The sequence below is a fragment of the Nasonia vitripennis genome, chromosome 1 (assembly GCF_009193385.2).
Source record: "Nasonia vitripennis strain AsymCx chromosome 1, Nvit_psr_1.1, whole genome shotgun sequence".
Lineage (NCBI taxonomy): Eukaryota > Metazoa > Arthropoda > Insecta > Hymenoptera > Pteromalidae > Nasonia > Nasonia vitripennis.
In genome coordinates, this window is record NC_045757.1 from 23,143,291 (window position 1) to 23,163,061 (window position 19,771).

Genomic DNA, 19,771 nt, shown 5'->3' on the forward strand with positions numbered 1-19,771 from the left:
TTTTTCATCCCCCTTCATTTGAATTACAGCCAGCGCCATCTGTTCCTCAATAATTCGGTAATAACCCCAAGGTAAAGTGTCTATGTTATGAGGTAATAAGTATCTTTTATCATCATACGGACTTACTGCTATTTTATTCTGTTTTTCAGTATGCACTACATGCAATTTAGAGCGAATGTTGCACTGCTCACGTTTAACAATAATTTGTTCTTCAAGACATTTTCGATAATCTTCGAACGTGATTGTTTTCTTCACAACACTCGATTTTATGCCTTTGGCTTTTTTCACAGTCTCAGATCCATCTATCAAAATACTATACATTTTGCTACGTAAACCAATAAATTCCGTCATAATCTTGCCACAGCATTCATCTTTCATTAATCCAGGCACTTTTTTATTGACACGCGGGATTCCAAATTGATTGTTCTCTTTGTAATCAGAAGTATCAAATTTGTGCAAGTCTTCTTTCATTATTTTATACACATCCACGTCAACGACTTCATATATTAGACTATCTGTGTCGGTGTAAAGGAGTTTACATTTTTCCCCAAGTCGCCGCTTCATATACGAATAATGAAAATCGTATAACAATGTTTTAGACATATCGAGAATGCTGAGATCAACGTATATTGGTTTTTTAATTGTAATACTTGTTCTCTTTAGCTGTATAGCAACCAAATTTTCATCAAAGATAGCACAACTATGAAAATTTGGTTGAACTATACGTGCTTCTGCTCCATATCGACCTGTAAATTTATTCACTAATCGCACATCAACGCGAGATCGTTCTCGCTCGATGCACTTACCATATACTGCATTAATTAATAACTTGTAGAAAAGCTTTTCAAACTCATTCTTGGCCTGCTTTCTCTTCTCTGTATTAAATTCAACATATGGTTTGAGCCAAGGCTTCTGCTCAAAACTCAGAATCCTATCCACTTTTTTTAGTCGAAGTCCATTATCTAATACCTGTTTTAACGCAAGATAATGAATGACATACCTTTTCTTATCGTTCAAAGTAGTCAACAGTTTCTTTTGCTTTGAGCCAGGGGGTGTACGATGCTCTGCACAAAAAGGCAAATCTTGATTATCATCATGTATTTCTTCAGGATACTCTAAATCTACTTCAGCAAAGTAGCCTGTATCAGAGTCTGGTGGTGCATTGAAAAAATTTGAATTCGTTTCATATTCGATCCATTTGAATTTTCCCACTGGTAAATACTGCACCATAGCCCATCCATAAAGATTATTAATATCAAAATATAAAAGTGTCTTCGTTTTCTGATTCTTATCGTATGATGGTCCCATGTACGGATTGTTCGCCTTAGCATACCGATTGCAACATTGACGTATTCCTCCTCGAATGCCTGCTTCAATAAACATCAGCATATCTATATCTGTAAGAAGCTCCAATTCCACTTTTGTCATTTTTAGAGCTGCTGAAAACGTGGGACCTGGAGTCGTGTAAAAGTGTGCAGGACATAAAATATACGCTTTCAGAGATGTCTCTCGAAAACTTTCGAAGACGTCAGCTAATAATAAAACATCTGTTTTCAAGTACAAATCTGAATATTCACCCAAAGTTTTTATAGTAAACATATTCCATACTGTAACAGCATGGTGATAGTCTTCGTCAATAATATGAGAATCTGTTAGTTTATTGTAAAACTCATTCTTCTCTGGCAGTTTTGTAGTCATCAACTTGTCCAATCCATCTACGAAATCATATGGAAATATACCTTTTCATCTAAGAAGATTGATTTGTTCATCTGTAAATCCATCATTTTTAAACTCATTTACTGCTATCGGCACGGTTTCCAAATATGATGCAAGCTTTTCCAACGATGATGGTAAAAAACGCCATGAATCTATAAATCTAAAACTGATGTCACAGTTCTCTGTCACACACAATCTCTTTCAAAATGAAGTGTGTGTGTCATAATTGAGGTTATGAAAGATAACCGGCACAAACCTCGAATCCTTGTAATTTAAATTGCATGAATTGTGAGCTGCACCTCTGAAACTAAATAGAAAAAAAAGTCTTACATGTTGTATAACATTTAAGTTAAATATTTGTATACATTAAAAACTAACGTACCGTCCTGTTAGATGACAATGGTCTCGTACTCCTTTCAGTTCTCGAACAAACCATTTTGCCGGTGCCTCTTCATCTTCATTTTCTTGTCTGTATGATTTATAAACAGATAAACTGTCATCGAAGCTGCACTTTATATAATAGCCTATGCTATATGCTTCATGAAGCTGAAAAGCATTTTCATTTTCAGTAGGCTTTAACAAACATTCAAAATCTGCATAAATAACAGAAGGAACTTTTTCACTTTTATTGTAATCTTCAAATTTAAGAATGTTATTCTTAAAGTCGGGCAAATTAATTCGACATTTATTTAAATTTTTGCAATCATTTTCGTGCATTTCGAACCTTTCTTCACAGTAAAATATTTGTAAACACCTTTCGCAGTGGTATGATTTTACATGAGATTTACTTAATTGAGTGCTTAAAAGTTGAGACAGATATTTAATCCAAACGTAGTGGTATTTAGGCAAGCTTCCGCCATCATCATGATTATTTTCTTCATTTTCATCTATGTAAAAATCTTGAATGAGGAGTAGATTAACATGTTTTTCTTTCTTTTCTTTTGTAATATGGCATGGCGATACTTCGAACTTTGCATTGTACTTTTTTAATATGTATACATTTATTGAAATATCATTCAATTTTTCGAATTTCGGAACATCTTTGAGTTTCACTGGAAATTCTATATCACCAAAGTTCAGCTCGTTCTCATACAAACGATATTGATTAACTCTATTGGGATTAGTTTCACTAGGATGCAATGCTGAAAGTATAGCATACTTGAAACAATGATTATCATTATTACGAACATTAACACATGCCTTTTTCTTTTCTATAAACTTTGGAAGTGGAATGAAGGAACTCCCCTTGATTGGAGAATATTTTTTCATATTGATACACAAACTGATAATACTCATCAGGGTCCAGCCAAAATCTTTCTCCTGGAATTCTTCAAGCTGGGCGAGAATAGGTTCTTTGATATGATCCTTGAACCATTCTTCCAAATTCGTTGACATGAATGCTGTAACACTTTCACTTGTAAAATATTTAATGTCTGTCGTTTCCTCACCATTTTTTTGCATAGAAAATTCTGCGATAGTCAGATTTTATTTTTACAGCGTTATATTCCTTCAAGCAATCTTCTACTTTAACCTTGAAGAGCTTTTGCGCATCGTTAAAAAAACTTAGAATGTTTACATGCTTTATGTTTACAACTACACCTGTTCTAATTCGATTTTGAAACGCTGATTCTACATCTCGCCACTCAACTCTAGCTTCAGTTTCTTCCGATTGTAGACCACCTCCTTGCTGAAGATGTTGTTGGAGTTGAACTTGCACACATGAAAGATGTGTCATACAAGTTTGATATTTCTGCTTTTCTCCTCTTGCGAGATTAGCTATGTCGATTTTTTCGTTCAATTCCTTTATTGTGGAATTGCACATGTCCAGTCAATAATGAATATCATTATTGCTCATTTCATGTATATTTCGCAAAGTATCACGCACTACTTCAACAAGGCGTTCAAAAAGTTGAAATGAAGCCATATTTACTTTTTCACTTAATATTCACAAAACAGAATTGTATAAAGAACTAGTTTCGTGTACTGTTGTAGACGAAGTCTGCTCCTCACAGTAAAATTTCTTGCTATATATAGACGAGACCACTAAAGAAAAGGAGGAAAATTTTAGAAACTACCAATGAATAGGAAGTTTGACAAGGAGAAGGGATATTTTCTTGGGAAGGGATGGATTTTCTATCTTTGCTCCAATGAGAAGTGGTCATCTTCGACATTGAAAAGCTGAGGAGTAAGTCATGACGAGGAGAAGGGATATTTTCTTGGGAAGGGATGAATTTTCTATCTTTAGACCAATCAGGCCTGTACTTTTTTTGAGCGACCAATTGTAAAAAATTCATTTTAAATACTTACTTCTTACTGAACTAACTCTACAAGATGACTACAACGTGTGAATACGAAACAATGTTCAAAAATAACATGCTGCAATATCCAGAAGAAAACGTTTATATTATGGACATTCAAGGGTTTCAAAGAATTGCCGTAGATACTTTTATTTTTAAGGAAATCAGTTTTCTTAACTTGAAAAAACTGCTTTTCCAACTGTATATTTCTTTAAGTCACCAATGCCTTGGGAAGATCTAACCGAGGAAGAAAAATGCATGATACACTGGCTAGAAAAAAGTTACCATGGAATCGAATGGAATTCTGGTGATATTCCTTACCATCGACTTAAGCATGTTTTAGAAATCTGTACGCAAGGTGTTCAAAAGCTATTTATCAAGGGGGAGCAGAAAGCACAGTGGTTAAAAAATTATTTACCAAATGCGTAAGTATTTATAATATATCTTAATGTTTTATTAATTTATACTTTGAAAGTATAAATACTTACGTATTTACTAAATAATTTTCCACCATTTTCAGTTGAATCTCAAATGTTGAAGATCTCGGATGTCCATCACTTGAGAATATAAAAAGTAATGAACATTACTTTTGCTACAACCACGATCTTTGCATACGACGATCACCTGCGTGTGCTGTCCACAACGTCCTTTCGATACGAGCTTGGTTATTGAATTATATTGCCGGAAACTTTAGTCATGACGAGATAGATTATAATTATTTAAAATGTACTTGCTTGCACTAAATAAAATAATCTTTAAAAAAATGAAAAAATTCTTATGTTATGATTATTTAAAAATGTACTTGCTTGTACAGTGTCGGAATCAAATATTTTTAAATATCCGGCGAAAAAAATGACGTCAGATAACGGTCATCTAGGCTGACGCTGAAAGGTTATGATGTGATCGCATGTACATTGTTCGCCGCCATATTTCTGCGCGATATTCAAAACTATTTGTTCTGGTCAGTGTACTAAAAAACAAATCTATTAAATAAAATAATCTTAAAAATTCTTAATTATTTAAAATGAACTAAAAAAACATTTGCATTGATATTTGCATATTCTTAAAAAATTCCTTGGGATGAGAAAAGGCATTGAAATAAGTCAACAATTTTTTTTTAATTTATTTTCTTTTTTTACAATCGTTAAAAATTTTTGATACATCAATTGGATCTACAATAATTTCGTCATCTACAATTCTTGGTAGATTGCGTTGATGTTGTTTCGATTTTGCTGTTGTTGCTGCCGCTGTTGTTGCTGCTGTTGTTGCTGCTGCTGTTGTTGTTGCTGCTGCTGCGGATGTTGTTGCTGCTGTTGTTGCTGCTGCTGCTGCTGTTGCTGCTGCTCATGTTGAGTGCTGCTATTTTTTACGTTTTTATCAGCAGTGCTGTCTGTCCGCTTCAGTTGTAAATGGCCCTGTCTTTCGCAAACTGGTCTCGTAGCTTCTGTAATAAATAAATACATTTGTATTTTTTAACGTGAATTTTTTACAGATGCCCTTTTCTTCTGCTCATTCCCGCCTTTGTCTTCTGTAAAAAAGAATTAATATCATCATTATGTAGTCTCCTCCATTTCCCGGTTTCCTCATCTTTCTTCGGCCCGTATATTTTTCGCAAGACTTTGTTTTCAAATACCCTAATACGCTTGTCCGCCAGCTTAGTGAGAGCCCACGTTTCGCACCCGTACAGAACCACCGGCAGTATTATTGTCCTGTATATTCTTATTTTAACGTTTTTAGACAACAGCCTCGACTTAAGTAAATTACTCACGGCGTAGAAGCAAGCATTACCCGTATGGAGTCTCTTGTTTATTTCGACATTAATCTCGTTTCTATCATTTATGGTCGTATCCAGATACCTGAATTCGCTAACCTTTTCAAAAGTGAAATTCCCAACTCTGAGATCTCCCTCCCCTCTGCAGATACCTAGTTTATCCACAATCATGTACTTTGTTTTTGATTCACTCACTTCTAACCCTGTATACTCCGCTGCTTTTATGAGGATTTCCGCGTTTGTTGCTACCGATTCCCTACAATCCCCCAGTATATCCAAATCATCTGCGTAGCCTAGTATCTGCGTTGTTCCATTAAGCGTTGCGCCCAGCTGGCTAACCTGCATTTTTCTAACGAAATACTCTAACGTTAAGTTGAACAGCATCGTAGAGAGCCCATCTCCTTGTTTTAAACCAAACTACACTACATTACCGCCTACTCGGACCTTTCCCGTGCTTCCGTTCAGACATATTTGAATCAATCTCACGAGTTTTTTTGGTACACCGAGAAGTACTAGAATTTGATACATTTTGCTTCGCTTAATAGAATACATACGCTTTTTTAAATCTATAAATAGTTGGTGTATGGTTTCGCAAAATTCCCACTTTTTCTCGAACAACTGTTTTATGGTAAACATTTGATCGCTCGTCGATCTGTTGCGCCGAAATCCGCACTGATAATCTCCTACTATATCTTCCGCGAATTGAGTGAGTCTAGTTTGTATTACGTTTGACAGAACTTTGTAGCACGTTGCTAAAAGTGAGATACCCCTATAGTTGTTGCAGTCTGTCTTAACCCCCTTTTTAAAAATCGGTATAATGATGGATTCCTTCCAATTTTCGGGTATTGTTTCATTTTTCCAGATGGCACATACTAGTTTATAGATTTTAAAAGTAAGCTCGATGCCCCCATACTTGAGTAACTCAGCTGGTATAGAGGAATTTCCCGCTGCATTGTTGTTTTTTAGTTTTTTAATCGCGGCTTCTACTTCTTGGTAGCTCGGTTCCTCCACGTGGAGTTCGGCAGTGTGAATTTCGTCCCCTAATTCTTCGCTATTTTCGTGCACGTTTAATAATTTATCGAAATAGTTTTTCCACATCAACAGTAATTCGTTGTCATTTGTTACGAGGTCCCCGTTTTCGTCCTTCATCAATTGCGCTCTACTTCTAAAACCCTTTCTGATGGCGTTAATCCCTCTGTACATTTCGCGGGGGTTATTTTCCTTACTATTAGTTTCTATTCTCCTAATAAGATTCTTTTGATACTCCCGCTTCTTATTTCTGTAGATCGCACCCGCCTGTTTCCTTACATTAGAATACTCTTCTACGGTCTTATCGCTTCTATTGTGTAAGCTATCTAATTTAGCCTTTTTGCGCTTTTCAAACCAGAGTTCGCACTCTTCGTCAAACCATGTGTGGCCCCGTCCGGCGATGTCCACGTTGCTTTGTGTATGTCCTTGTGCTTAAAACACGTAGTTTTGATTATAAGATCTTTTGCTGCCGCAAAATTTATGACCCTAATACCGTTATCATTGCTGGCTTCGTGCAGGCTTTCCTTCCCTATAGTAGGCCTATACATTTCCTCCCTACCTATTTTAGCATTGAAATCGCCTAATATTAGATTACCTGCTCTAAAGTTTCGTAATAGAGATCCTTAGCTTCTTCTTCTTTGTCCTTCGTAGGACAGTGTACATTAATGAATACCTATCTATACCATTCACCTTCGATGATGATGTACGAGAGCCTATCATTGACGGATTTGAAACTTTTAACCGAATGTATGATGCTTTTGCTTACGAGAAATCCGGTGCCTAGGGATCCCCCGCTTCCGGCCCCATACAGGTACGTGAAGTTACCCGATGCTAGTATTCTGCCATCTGGCCACCGCGATTCCTGTATTGCTACCAAATCTAGATTGTACCTATCAGCTCCTTTATGAGTTCTTTAAACGCGTCTGCTCTGTATAGACTGTGAACATTCCAAATTCCGACCCTTAAGTCCCTTTTGGTTTTGATTTTTTGGAGCCATGATAGTATGTTAAACGCGCGCGCTTTGGATCCTGTTCCGATCGCAGGTGAGTCCACTGTTCTAGAGGTGATAACCCCCATACCTCTCTAGAACTAAGTATGAGAGTTTTCCGACTTTGACGAGGACAGTGTCAACTCGTCGTCAGACATATTACGGTTTCATTCTCGCATCCTAACGCCCCCCTGCAAGGCAGCGCGCCTTCGCTGGCATCGTTACCGCGTAAAACCAGGTGACGAATCATTCTACACATCCCCTTTCGGGGCAGTTGTCATCGCTCCCGCATCCTCCTCGGCAGCAGGATTTTAGTCAATTTTTGTAATGTGTGATTAAAGATATAGATTAAGAGATAAGAGATAATGTGAAGTGTTTTTTGTAGTGGTGCTTGCGTAGTGTTTCTAGATGAATGCGTTCGACAGTGTATCACCCACCCGTCCGATCTGGACGACAACGCCCAAGACCCGCTTAGGGTAGCGGCATTGTAACAGGCAAACCTCATACTAGGTCTAAAAATAGTCTTACTTTTTGTCCTCGGTGTACAATACACTATTTCAATTTATATAATATGAAAATAACAATAATTAATTTTTTTAATCATCTCATATTCTACTGACTCACAAATCAACTAACTCACATTTAATGTTATTAGTTCGAGTTTATATAAGCTTTCATCTCCTAAGTTAAGCAAAAATTATCATTGTGTACTTCGAGTCAGAGTACTTTGACAATGTTGTGTTAGTCAAATTAATTAGACAATACCTCGAGGAATTTGAAGACTGGGACAAAGTACTTCCGTTTGCAATATTCTTGTACAACACAAGTGTACACGAATCTACTAACTTTATACCATTTGAATCAATATTCGGTAAACCTGCCAGGATACCTACTGCTTTCCTGGACAATATAAATAAAACTTAAAAAATAAAAACACTACATATATAACTGACCTAGTAAGTCGAATGAACGATATTAGAAAGTTCGCTAGTAACTCTTTAATTAAATCAAAACGCAAATCAAAACATTATTATGACAGACAAGTATAAGACCAAACAATTATAAAATATACGACCTAGTTTACATAATTAAGGAACCCAGAACCAATAAATTAGATAACATGTATAAGGGCCCCTATAAAATCGTAAGAAATCAGAATTAATATAAATAATCATTTATTTCCTTTCGCGTTGGTTATGATTTTTGCCCGCAAGCTGAGTCCCCGCCGTATCGCCTCTCGCAATGCGTCTCTCTCTCACTGCTCCGCTATAGCGAGCACCGGGATAGTTGCCGTCGATTATACAACCGCTCGGTATAATTGACAACAAATATATTGGACCCTCAGTCCAATTAACAATAACTGTTAAACTCAAATACGGTTTCCGTGATAAAGTCACTTCATCACAAGAAAATCGCTTTGAACTGCGATCAGTTCCCCCATCCCTCGTGTGACTAACAACAATTGGCATTTAATTATATAAACAAAAATCAAATGAATAATAAAAATAAGTTGAATAATGTTCCGCGGAAAAATATGTGAGGTGGGAGGAAAATATCCGTGTTAAAAACAGCAATTAAAAACGAAATTTTAGAACAGGAAGAGAAACCAATCTCGTTGTCAGAGAACCATAAAATCACCGCGAACCAAAGCGAGCCCAAAGAGAAAAAAGCTATCAAGTTATCGGAGTTTCAGATTGAAATCGGATAAAAGTTTGACGCGTTATTTAATTTTATCGAAAACGAAGAAAAAAAAATCAATAAAATTCCCTCAATGAAATCTAGCGTTAAATCGAAATTTATTGCAAAATGAAAGTATGTCGGACAGCGACGATAACGGAAGCCAAGACCGAAATATAACTAAAACTTGCAGCAATCGGACTTTTGATGCAGACGACACACAGTGGGAGAAAATGGACAAAATTCCAGCCACGCATCATTTTTAATCGTAGAGCCATGATTTTTTAAACTCTTTAAAAAAGCATCAAGTTTAAGCTACAGGTGCGGAAATTATTGTATCACCTTCCCCTAAACCCATGCGACCCCTAGAAGCCACCCCTATCAAACCTCAAGCATTCTAACTCATCTATCGCAGGGAACAGCGAGTTAAATAGCTTTATTTTTTCTTAAAATAATTAAGTCAGACACCATAAGCCAGGTAAACACCTAACCACTCACCCCTCTACCCCTAGAAACCACCCCTACCAAACCACAAGCAGTCTAACTCATTTATCCCTGGGAACAGCGAGGTAAAGCGCTTTATTTTTTCTCAAAATAATTAAGCCACACGCCAGAAGCCAACAAATCACCTAAATACCTACCCCTAACCCGCTTAACTCCTAGAAACCACCCCTACCAAACCACAAGCAGGCTAACTAGCCTAACCCTGGGAACAGCTAGTTAAATCGCTTTATTTTTCTCAAAATAATTAAGCCACACACCAGAAGCCAACAAATCACCCAAATACTTACCCCTAATCCCTAGAAACCACCCCTACCAAACCACAAGCAGGCTAACTAACCTAACCCTGGGAACAGCGAGTTAAATCGCTTAATTGTTTCTTAAAATAATAAAGCCACACGCCATAAGCCAGCTAACCACCTAACCACTCACCCCCCTACCCCTAGGAACCACCCCTACCAAACCACAAGCAGGCTAACTAACATAACCCTGGGAACAGAAAGTTAAATCTCTTTATTTTTTCTAAAAATAATAAAAACCCACTCCACAGGCCAGACCGGAAACACGCAGAAGTATAACCACGTAATTCAAGACATTATTACAAGTAAATTAGTCACATTATTTGTTAGCTGTAATTGTTGAATGAACTCCTATTAGTCATCTGTGTTGCAACAGATTTAAGCCCCTTTATCACGTCAAGGTTGCCATTTAGCCATCGAAAAATCGTATGATCAATATTTGTATGTATTATACTATAATCTAATAAATTCAAAAATAAACATTTAACCATCAAACACTCGTATGATCAATAGATTTAATTATATTAAATTATACTATAATATAATAAATTCGAGAAATCTTCAAAATATTCTGATATAATTTCAACGTATTTTTTTATGTAATTTAAGAACCTTTTCTTCAGTCAATTTTTTTCTAAAGTCTATCATTCTCAAGTAAAAAATTCTGGAAATTTTTCACGATTTTCCCGTGTTACCCGCCATTTTATGTGCTTTTACCTTTTTTTTCAAAATTTAAACTATGATACTGAAGTCTAAGTCTCGAGGACACGATTTCTTCGCTCTAAACGTAAATCTTCAATGACCCTGGTAAAAATAACTTATTAAATCCGATTCAAAAGGTTGTAATTGGATTTCTTAATCGGAAATTATTCAATTAAAACCAATTTAATCGATTAAAATCTATTTAATCTGATTATAACTTTTAGTCGGTTTTAATCGGAATCAATTAGTTGTATTTTTCAACAAATATAACATTTTATTTAAAAACACAACTGTTTAAATCCGATTAAGACCGACTAAAACTTATAATCAGATTAAATAGATTTTAATCGATTAAATAGGTTTTAATTCGATAATTTCCGATTAAGAAATCCAATTAAACCCTATTATCTTTCGAATCGGATTTAATAAGTTATTTTTACCAGGGGATTTCAATGAGAAAAATCGATATGAATAAAGATTTTTTAAACCATGTTTTATTGCTTGTGGTTTGGTAGGGGTGGCTTCTAGGGGTCGCATGGGTTTAGGGGAAGGTGGTACAATAATTTCCGCACCTGTAGCTTAAACTTGATGCTTTTTTAAAGAGTTAAAAAAAAATCATGTCTCTACGATTAAAAATGACGCGTGGCTCGAATTTTATCAATTTTCTCCCACTGTGCGACAGTCTATTAAAACGAGATTTGGACGTCATTACTCAATTTACGGAATTGCGCGAAAAGAATACCGAAATTGATCCCGATTTTGAGGACGGGGCAAGTCACAGTTGTGAAATGCTCATTTCTTTCCGCATTTTGGATATAATAAAAACAAATACGGTTAGTTATTATAAAATAAACCAAAAATAAGTTTTTCTTATTTTATTCAATTTTAAACAACTTGAAAATAACGCTCGCGAGTGTATTTTGAACCTGGAAACTCCTGACTCCTTGTGAACCAATCCACCCTCGCATTTACTCCGCTTCGGAAGCTGAGCCAAAGCTACTGAGAGGACGTGCTGGGAGCAGAACGGATCAGCAGCAGGAATACAGAAAGGTAGGTGACACATTACTAAACAGGCTGCACGCCTCTATTGCGCATCACTTCTCTCTTTCTCTCTTTCTCTTTGCGTTTCATAAAAAGTTAACCGGACCACGTGAAAGCGTAGCGAAATATTAGTCAGCGATACAACTATAACGATAGGAGCGACGTCTTATTTCATCAACTGTCAAGAGAGAATTAAATTAAATTATTCACTTCAGTGCGGGATTCTATTTTGCGTAATCCTTCTCCCTTCCAAAAACAGAGAATCGCCTCGTTGTGCGACATGTTTTTACAAATACTCCTCTCTTTAAAAGACAGAGAATCGCGTCGTTGAGCGACCTGTCTAATCTTTTGTTAAAATACGGAGAATCGCCTCGTTGTGCGACCCGTTTTTACAAATATTCCCTTCTAAAAACAGAGAATCGCCTAGTTGCGCGACCTGTTTTTACAAATATCCCTTTTCAAAAACGGAGAATCGCCTCGTTGTGCGGCCTGTTTTTTGATAAATAATCCTTATCTCGACTCCTTGTGCAATCTGTATAATTAATACAGAATTGTTTGTTAATTAAACAAACACCTATTTTTACCCATACGCAGAATAAAATTAAATGAATACTGAAAAGAAATCAGTTGAGGCGCCGCGGAAAAACAGAAGAAGTGGAAAGTTGAGATTTCTACGAAAGTTAGCAATCGAGAGCGAAAATTTAGAAAAGTGACTGAGAGAGGCGAATTTATCGACAGAAAATCCACAAGCCATTGCGGCGGCGAGTGAAGTAAAACAAAATAGTAACTTCGAGCTGTCAGAATTTCAAATTGAGATAGGGAAATAGTTCGACGCGCTATTCGCATTCGTTGAAAGAGAAGTTAAATTAAACAAGTTAAAAACACAAAAATTGAAAAATGAAAGTTGTACTAAAAATTAATTATGTCAAGTAGTAACGAGAGCGAAGAAACCACATTAAATCGGGAAGCGAATATAACAAAAACTGGTGGAAACCGAACACTTGATCTAGACGACAGTCTTTTAAACCCAGATTTTCAAATAATAAATCAATATTCAGATTCGCAAAAGAGAAATGATCCCATAGATTTAGCGTCAGAAAGAAAAGCAAGCCAAAGTTATAAAATATTAGAAAAGAGTTTATTGAAGTATCACGTAGAAGCCCCTTTTTCTTAACCAAAAGCTAGGAAGTCAATTCACGATAGAGTTCAGAGTTTCAACAAACACTTATTTGGCGCTTATAGAGAAAGTAAAGTTACAGACGACAAAGAAGACGGTAATATTAAACAAGTTAACACAGCGTTCCAGTTAAGCAAGTACCTATAAAACCGATTCGATTAAGAGATCATTATTAAAACCGAGTAGCCTAAATCAAGAAAATTTTAAAATTTCCGCAGTGGCCCAAGCGAACGCATCTCTAGAAGCCACGCCCCCTTTCTCAAACCCCACCATCGGGCAGCGAGGTCCCACTCGTACAGAGCCGAGCGACGCCGCACGCGAATTAAAATTAGCCGAAACAGAGAAAAATCTATCGACCGAATTATTAACTAACTCGAATTTGTCTGAATCCCTCAACTTAGAAAATATACAGAATTTATCCAGGTCATCGATAAAATCAATCATCGAAAACGCGACTATTATTAACTCCCAAAAAAACTTTTTTCAAAAGTGAAAACCTTGGCAAGAAAAAGACTAATAAACGTAGTGAAATCTCTAAATATTAAAATGTCAAGTAAATGTTTTTTGCTATACGCATTAAGATATCATTTTTTGGGAAAACTAATTTTAACTTTAATTTTATATCTTAATGCGTATAGCAAAAAACATTTACTTGACATTTTAATATTTAGAGATTTCACTACGTTTATAACTTTACTACGTCTTTTTCTTGCCAAGGTTTTTACCTTTGAAAAAAGTTTTTTTGGGAGATTCCACATCTTTTACAAAGCATATCCTCCTTGCTATTGCACTTCATGAAATCTTGATCTATTCGATAGACAATAAGCTACTATTGCTTTAGACATTGATCGCATCGCGCATATAATCGTATATGCCCTTCCCACATAGCAGCGTGCGTTCGCGTACGACCGCGTTCGGCCGCGTGCGGCTGCGTTGAAATCACAACTGAAAATCTAGTGATTTTCATTGCATCCAACAGAAGTAAAAGTTGCACGTTTCTGGAGGTATCGAGTGAACAAACTTTTGCCACACATATCCTACAAATGTGTAGTTGTATTTTGGAGCAATATTGTTTTGAAAAAGTGCATCCTCCAAATTAAAATAAAAATAAATAACTTTACCTTTATTACTAGTGTGCAATCAATCTGCACTTTGTATAGGATCACATTGTTCAAATTCTGTCGTGGCAGGGAAACTGTCATAAAAATTATAAAAAGGTAAACAAACATCATTTATGATTACTATATGTAACATATCAATAATATAAGCAACTTATATTATTGCTTTCCCAGATGACACCTGCAGAAAAAATCATCACATAAATCATGTGTTCATCGACGTTTATGTATAATAAAAATGAAGATAGTTATTATCTGGAAAGTGTAAAAAATGATGTTTGGTTAAATATTAAAAAATCTCTTCTTGATGATCTAACTGCTACATTTACAGGTAACATATCATTTTTTATTTTGTATGATATGTAAATCCTTTTGTAAAATAAATAATATACATGTAATATTGTTATTTTTCAGTAGAAGAGTTGAAAATGAAATGGAAATCTCTTAGAGATACTTTTACTAAAGCAGACATGAAAGTGTCTGAAAAAGAATCTCTGACATACTATGAAAATTCTATTTTTCAACGGCTGTACTTCCTGAAACCATATATAACACACAAAATAAGACCAAGGGATGAAGAAGTTTCAAACTACGAAAGAAAGCTATACAAGAAAGTTCATGAATCTGCAACTGATGCAGCGTTAAAAGAAACGAGTATGTACTTGACTAATGTTAAAAAAAGTATCAGTAATGAGGCAGCAATTACATTAAATAATTTTGGACGAAAATACGAAGACAAGCGCATACAATTACGTGCACTGCGATTGATATTAAATTCAATCTCAGAATTCAAATCAAGTCTGCCTTGACAATATGTAATTATAATTATTTTTTTACGAAATAAAAATTTGTAAACAGAATTGAATTTGCAATGTCATTTAAAATAATATGTAGTTCATTATATTCTTCTACATACACACACATACGCGCACACACTAATATGTGTATATATATATATATATATATATATATATATATATATATATATATATATATATATATATATATATATATATATACACACACAGACATATACATATATAGTGCTGGTTTCTACACTATACAACGGCGAACGGCGGTGGCGTTGAGATCGTCCATTTTATGATTTCGGAGCAGCACTTTGGAGCACGTTTTTATCTACAATAAACTAGTATCAGGTACGATAATTGAACACGATTAAATTATAAATTAGTTTAGAATTGATCCATATCGGTTGATTTGCTATAGAAATAAAGTTTATCACAAAAATTTTGAATAGGAAGAATGTTATAACACTTAACACATCATAACCTTAATTAAATTTTTATTACAAAAATAATATTTCTTTTATAAATAGTTACAAATGTTGAAATGCATGATACAAAATAATTTACGTCGAATGAATATTGCAAATACTACTTGCTATAAGTAATTATAAATTTAGAAACAAATAATTCTTAAAAAAAAATGTACGTATTCGATATTGATCTGCAGTTGGTCTAGACTTTGCTTACTTCGTAATTTTCGAAAATTGTCTTACTACTACTACTACTTACTTCTAACTTAAGAGAATGCAGTAGGCAATGAACCGCAGTCAAACCTCTGATGATCAGAGCATTCAATGATAGCAGTTGTTTTTTCCTAACTTGATACACCAGTCATTCATCATAGTATCCAAAACAGTTCCTCACTGCAGCTCATCCCAATGTCTAGGTCCATGAATTGTTTCCAATTCTTTGATTCTAAGACAGCTTTACCTGTATTTTGGTAGTAGATAAGAAAGGAGAAAAAGCTTTCACTAAAATTAGATGTCCATTTTTCCACTGCTAAGCTTACTTTGCTTGTCAGAGAAGAAATGGAGAATGTTGTTTGTCTGTCCCAACTATTTGCACTGTGCCATCAGCATTCGTGGTGTAAATGTGTTGTGAACTGGATGTCATTGCTGCTTTCAACATTCTCTTTTGTGCTCTCCTCTCTTTACTCTCGGGGGTGATGATTTGTTTCGTGGGTGGACTGAGCGCCTTCAACTCATGCAACTCTTGAACGTGATTATTCTGCAGGTGCATCCTTCAGTTACTACTGTTCCTATTGTAAGCGATTTGAGCCTTGCACAGCAAGCAAGCTATCTTAACTCTTGTCAGAATTTCTCCATTCTCATCCGCAATAAATCCAAAGAACTTCCTGTATATGCTTCTCATAGACTGAGGAACCACAAGCTTTCTGTATGTAATGTAATATTTCTCTTTTATAAATTTGGCAAATACAGTCTGCATACCATTCTGCTTGTGATCAACGATAAATAAGTAATCAAGATAAAAAAAAAACAATGTTACTGCGTTTGATTATAGCCATCGTTCAAATGTGTGTATCAAATTCATACAGCTGATTCAGAACGTATTGCAAGCATTGATCCTCCATGCCATCCGAAACTTTGCTGAAAGCTTGATCAATGACTTGGACATAATTATCAGCAGGAGTTGTAGAATTTGTGGGATTACAACCCTTTTGGACAACATTTAAGGTTTCCATTATTTTTTTGTTTAAACTGCATAAGCTGTCATCATCTTGTTGCATTAGTTTAGATTTTTTCTTTGCAAAGCCATCTAATGGTGGCATTACAGATTTCCGAGGCAATTTTGGAGCAGAGGCTGCTAAAAATGAAGGAGGTCGTCCCACAGAAGCAGATAGTCGAGAAGAATGCTCTGCACCAGGTCCTCGTGGGCTTACAGACATCGACTGACTTGCTACTGGCTTGGCTAAAGGCTTGGATTGGTAAGTAACATTTAAGGTTGATATTGGTTTCCTATGTTGATCTGTAGCAAGAACAAACATCATATCTTGATAATATACGAATGAATGTTCTTTTGCTGTAGAGCCAGTTCCCACATTTTGCTCTGCATGACATTCTTTGAACGCTTCTACAAGAGCTTTCTAAGCTTTGACGATTTCTGGAACTGAAAATAGTATTCATAAATAAGAGAAGCTTTGGAGATAAATATTTCAATCTTTATACATACCTGTAACTGTGATTTCAATTTCTTTTAAGTAATTTGCGAGCTCTTTCAGTTTAACGATTTTGTCAGCAGTGTAACGAAATCCTTCTTCTGATTTGTCATACAAATCAGGATTGGTCATGAAAAAGTTTATTACACAATCGTGTAAGTCATTTCTTTTCTGAAATTTCGGATTTTTTGAATAAACGGATTTTTTTTACTATCTTTTTCTACTCTTCTAAAAAGGTTATGTATGATGAAATGATAAAGGCTCATTATTTAAGTATGTGGAATCACCGGTATCGGTTAGCGGGAATTTGTAATAAGATGTGAAATATCGGAAATCTTAGAATTCAATTCTATTTGCTGTGTGTATGTGCAGTGTGTGTCTGCTTCGACATATATATATATATATATATATATATATATATATATATATATATATATATATATATATATATATATATATATATATATATATATATATATATATATATATATATATATATATATATATATATGTATTTGTGTGTGTGTGTTTTTCAGACAAATAGATGGCGTGTCAGTCTACACACACAGCGAATACTGCAAGATAGTATGGGAGACGCTGGACAAAGAGCGAGTCTTATTATTTAAATAAAAGAGTAATCAAGTGTTACTATTGCCTCAGGGAAGGCAATAGCGTTATACTATTGCACAATAGGCTCCGCCTTATGCGGTTCCTTCGTGTCTCATTGTTCGAGAGAGACCGGAGTAGAAGAAAAGAAGTCAGGTTAATTTTGAGGTTAGCACGCTTCAAACGCTAACGGTCGCTGCTGATTTATCAAGAAATATCCCCCGGTTTTGCCGGGCGGATTTTAAGTTAAAAAATGACGACAGAGAAAATGGATAGTGATGCAGATGCTCACTCAGAAATAGATTTTGGAGCCAAGAGAAAGTTAAATGAGATAGATGAGAATATTGACCGAAGGGAATATAAGAAACAAACGATAAATGAGATAGAAACCGGAGAGAAAACTTTTGATAAAGATGGATATTCTGAGAATTGCAAGGGTCCTTACCAAGTATGGATTAAAAATCTTAGTCCATCAAATAAATTCTTTAATATTTATAAAGTGGGAAAGATAGTAGTAAAGTACTACAAAACAGTGCAAGAAGTAAAAAAGGACGGACGCTTTAGAGGTATTATAGTTTTCAATGACAGAGAGGAAGCTAATAAAGCATTGGAGGATACAATTTTCAAGGATAATGATATGACTACATTTGTCCCAGGATTCAAAAAAATGAGAAAAGGAGTCTTGAGAGGCATCCCAATAGATCTTTCAACAGATGATTTGAAAACGGAGATCATGTCTTCTCTGGAGGTTATAAATGTTAGTAGAATGAACAGAAAGAATCCTAACAGTACAAACGATGATGATAAATGGATACCAACTACATCAGTAATGGTCACCTTTAAAGGAGATTTTCTTTCTAAAGAAGTTAGTATTTGCCTTGTTAAAACCAAAGTTGATCCGTACGTAAGAAGACCTATGCAGTGCTATAATTGTTTTAAATTTGGCCATATGGCTAAAACCTGCAGAAACCAGAAACGTTGTTCTATGTGTGGAGAGTTACACCATGATGAGGGTTGCTCAGGTGTAACCCCCAGATGCGCAAACTGCAAGGGTAGTCACAAATCTATTGACAGCAGATGTCAAATCTATGAAAAGAATAAATTGCTATGCGAAAGAATGGCTTATGACAATTTGTCATACGCTGAAGCTCATGCACGGATTTTTGGTAAATCCAATGCTCCAAGACTGAATAGACTAGACTTTCCTAATCTGAGAAATAGAACAAATAAAGAACCAGAAGTATTCAACAATCAGACACAATTACAAGATGGGAATCAGAATGCATCCCAGATTCAACCCAAGGATAATATGGGACAAAACATACTCTCACCAACAATAACAACAAAATCGACTTCGACAACGATGCCAGTAAGGAATTATTCAAGAATGAATGCACAGCAATTCTTCTACACGAACAACAATACCAATACCAACAGCCAAACGAGTACACAACTGAAGGGAGAAAAAGAAAAGGACAAACCAGCCAACCTACCATCTACAAATCAGCCTTTGAGAAATTCACTACAAACATCACAGACAACGCTATCTCGAATGAGTACTACGAAGAAACTACATGCTAGGTTAAGTAATAGTACAAATAATCTTAAGCCCCTAAATAAAAAATCATCTTCACAAAACCAAAAAACCTAACCTTTGGTATACAAGTAAGCCAGTTAGATTTATATATCATTAAATTTATTGATTATTATATTCCAGAAATCGTTTATTGTTTTTGTGTTTTTAGACTCTACAAATTTTAAATTCATGGACAAAAATTTAAATCTTAAAATTTTACAGTGGAATTGCCGAAGTATAACTAATAAATTAGATTTCCAGAATGTTGCAGGTAAATATGATGTAATCCTA

At 35.3% G+C, this 19,771-nt stretch overlaps 1 protein-coding gene across 1 annotated transcript; it reads left to right on the forward strand.

Moving 5' to 3' along the window:
* Window positions 1–18,157: 18,157 nt before the first annotated feature.
* LOC116415798 lies at window positions 18,158–19,555 on the forward strand. Its single transcript, XM_031921035.1, has one exon. It carries the CDS (start codon window positions 18,158–18,160, stop codon window positions 19,553–19,555), a length of 1,398 nt encoding a protein of 465 aa, XP_031776895.1.
* Window positions 19,556–19,771: the final 216 nt, after the last annotated feature.

Excerpts from the sequence above, each read along its gene's own strand:
- LOC116415798 (XM_031921035.1), top strand. The coding sequence starts at position 18,158 with ATGACGACAGAGAAAATGGATAGTGATGCAGATGCTCACTCAGAAATA.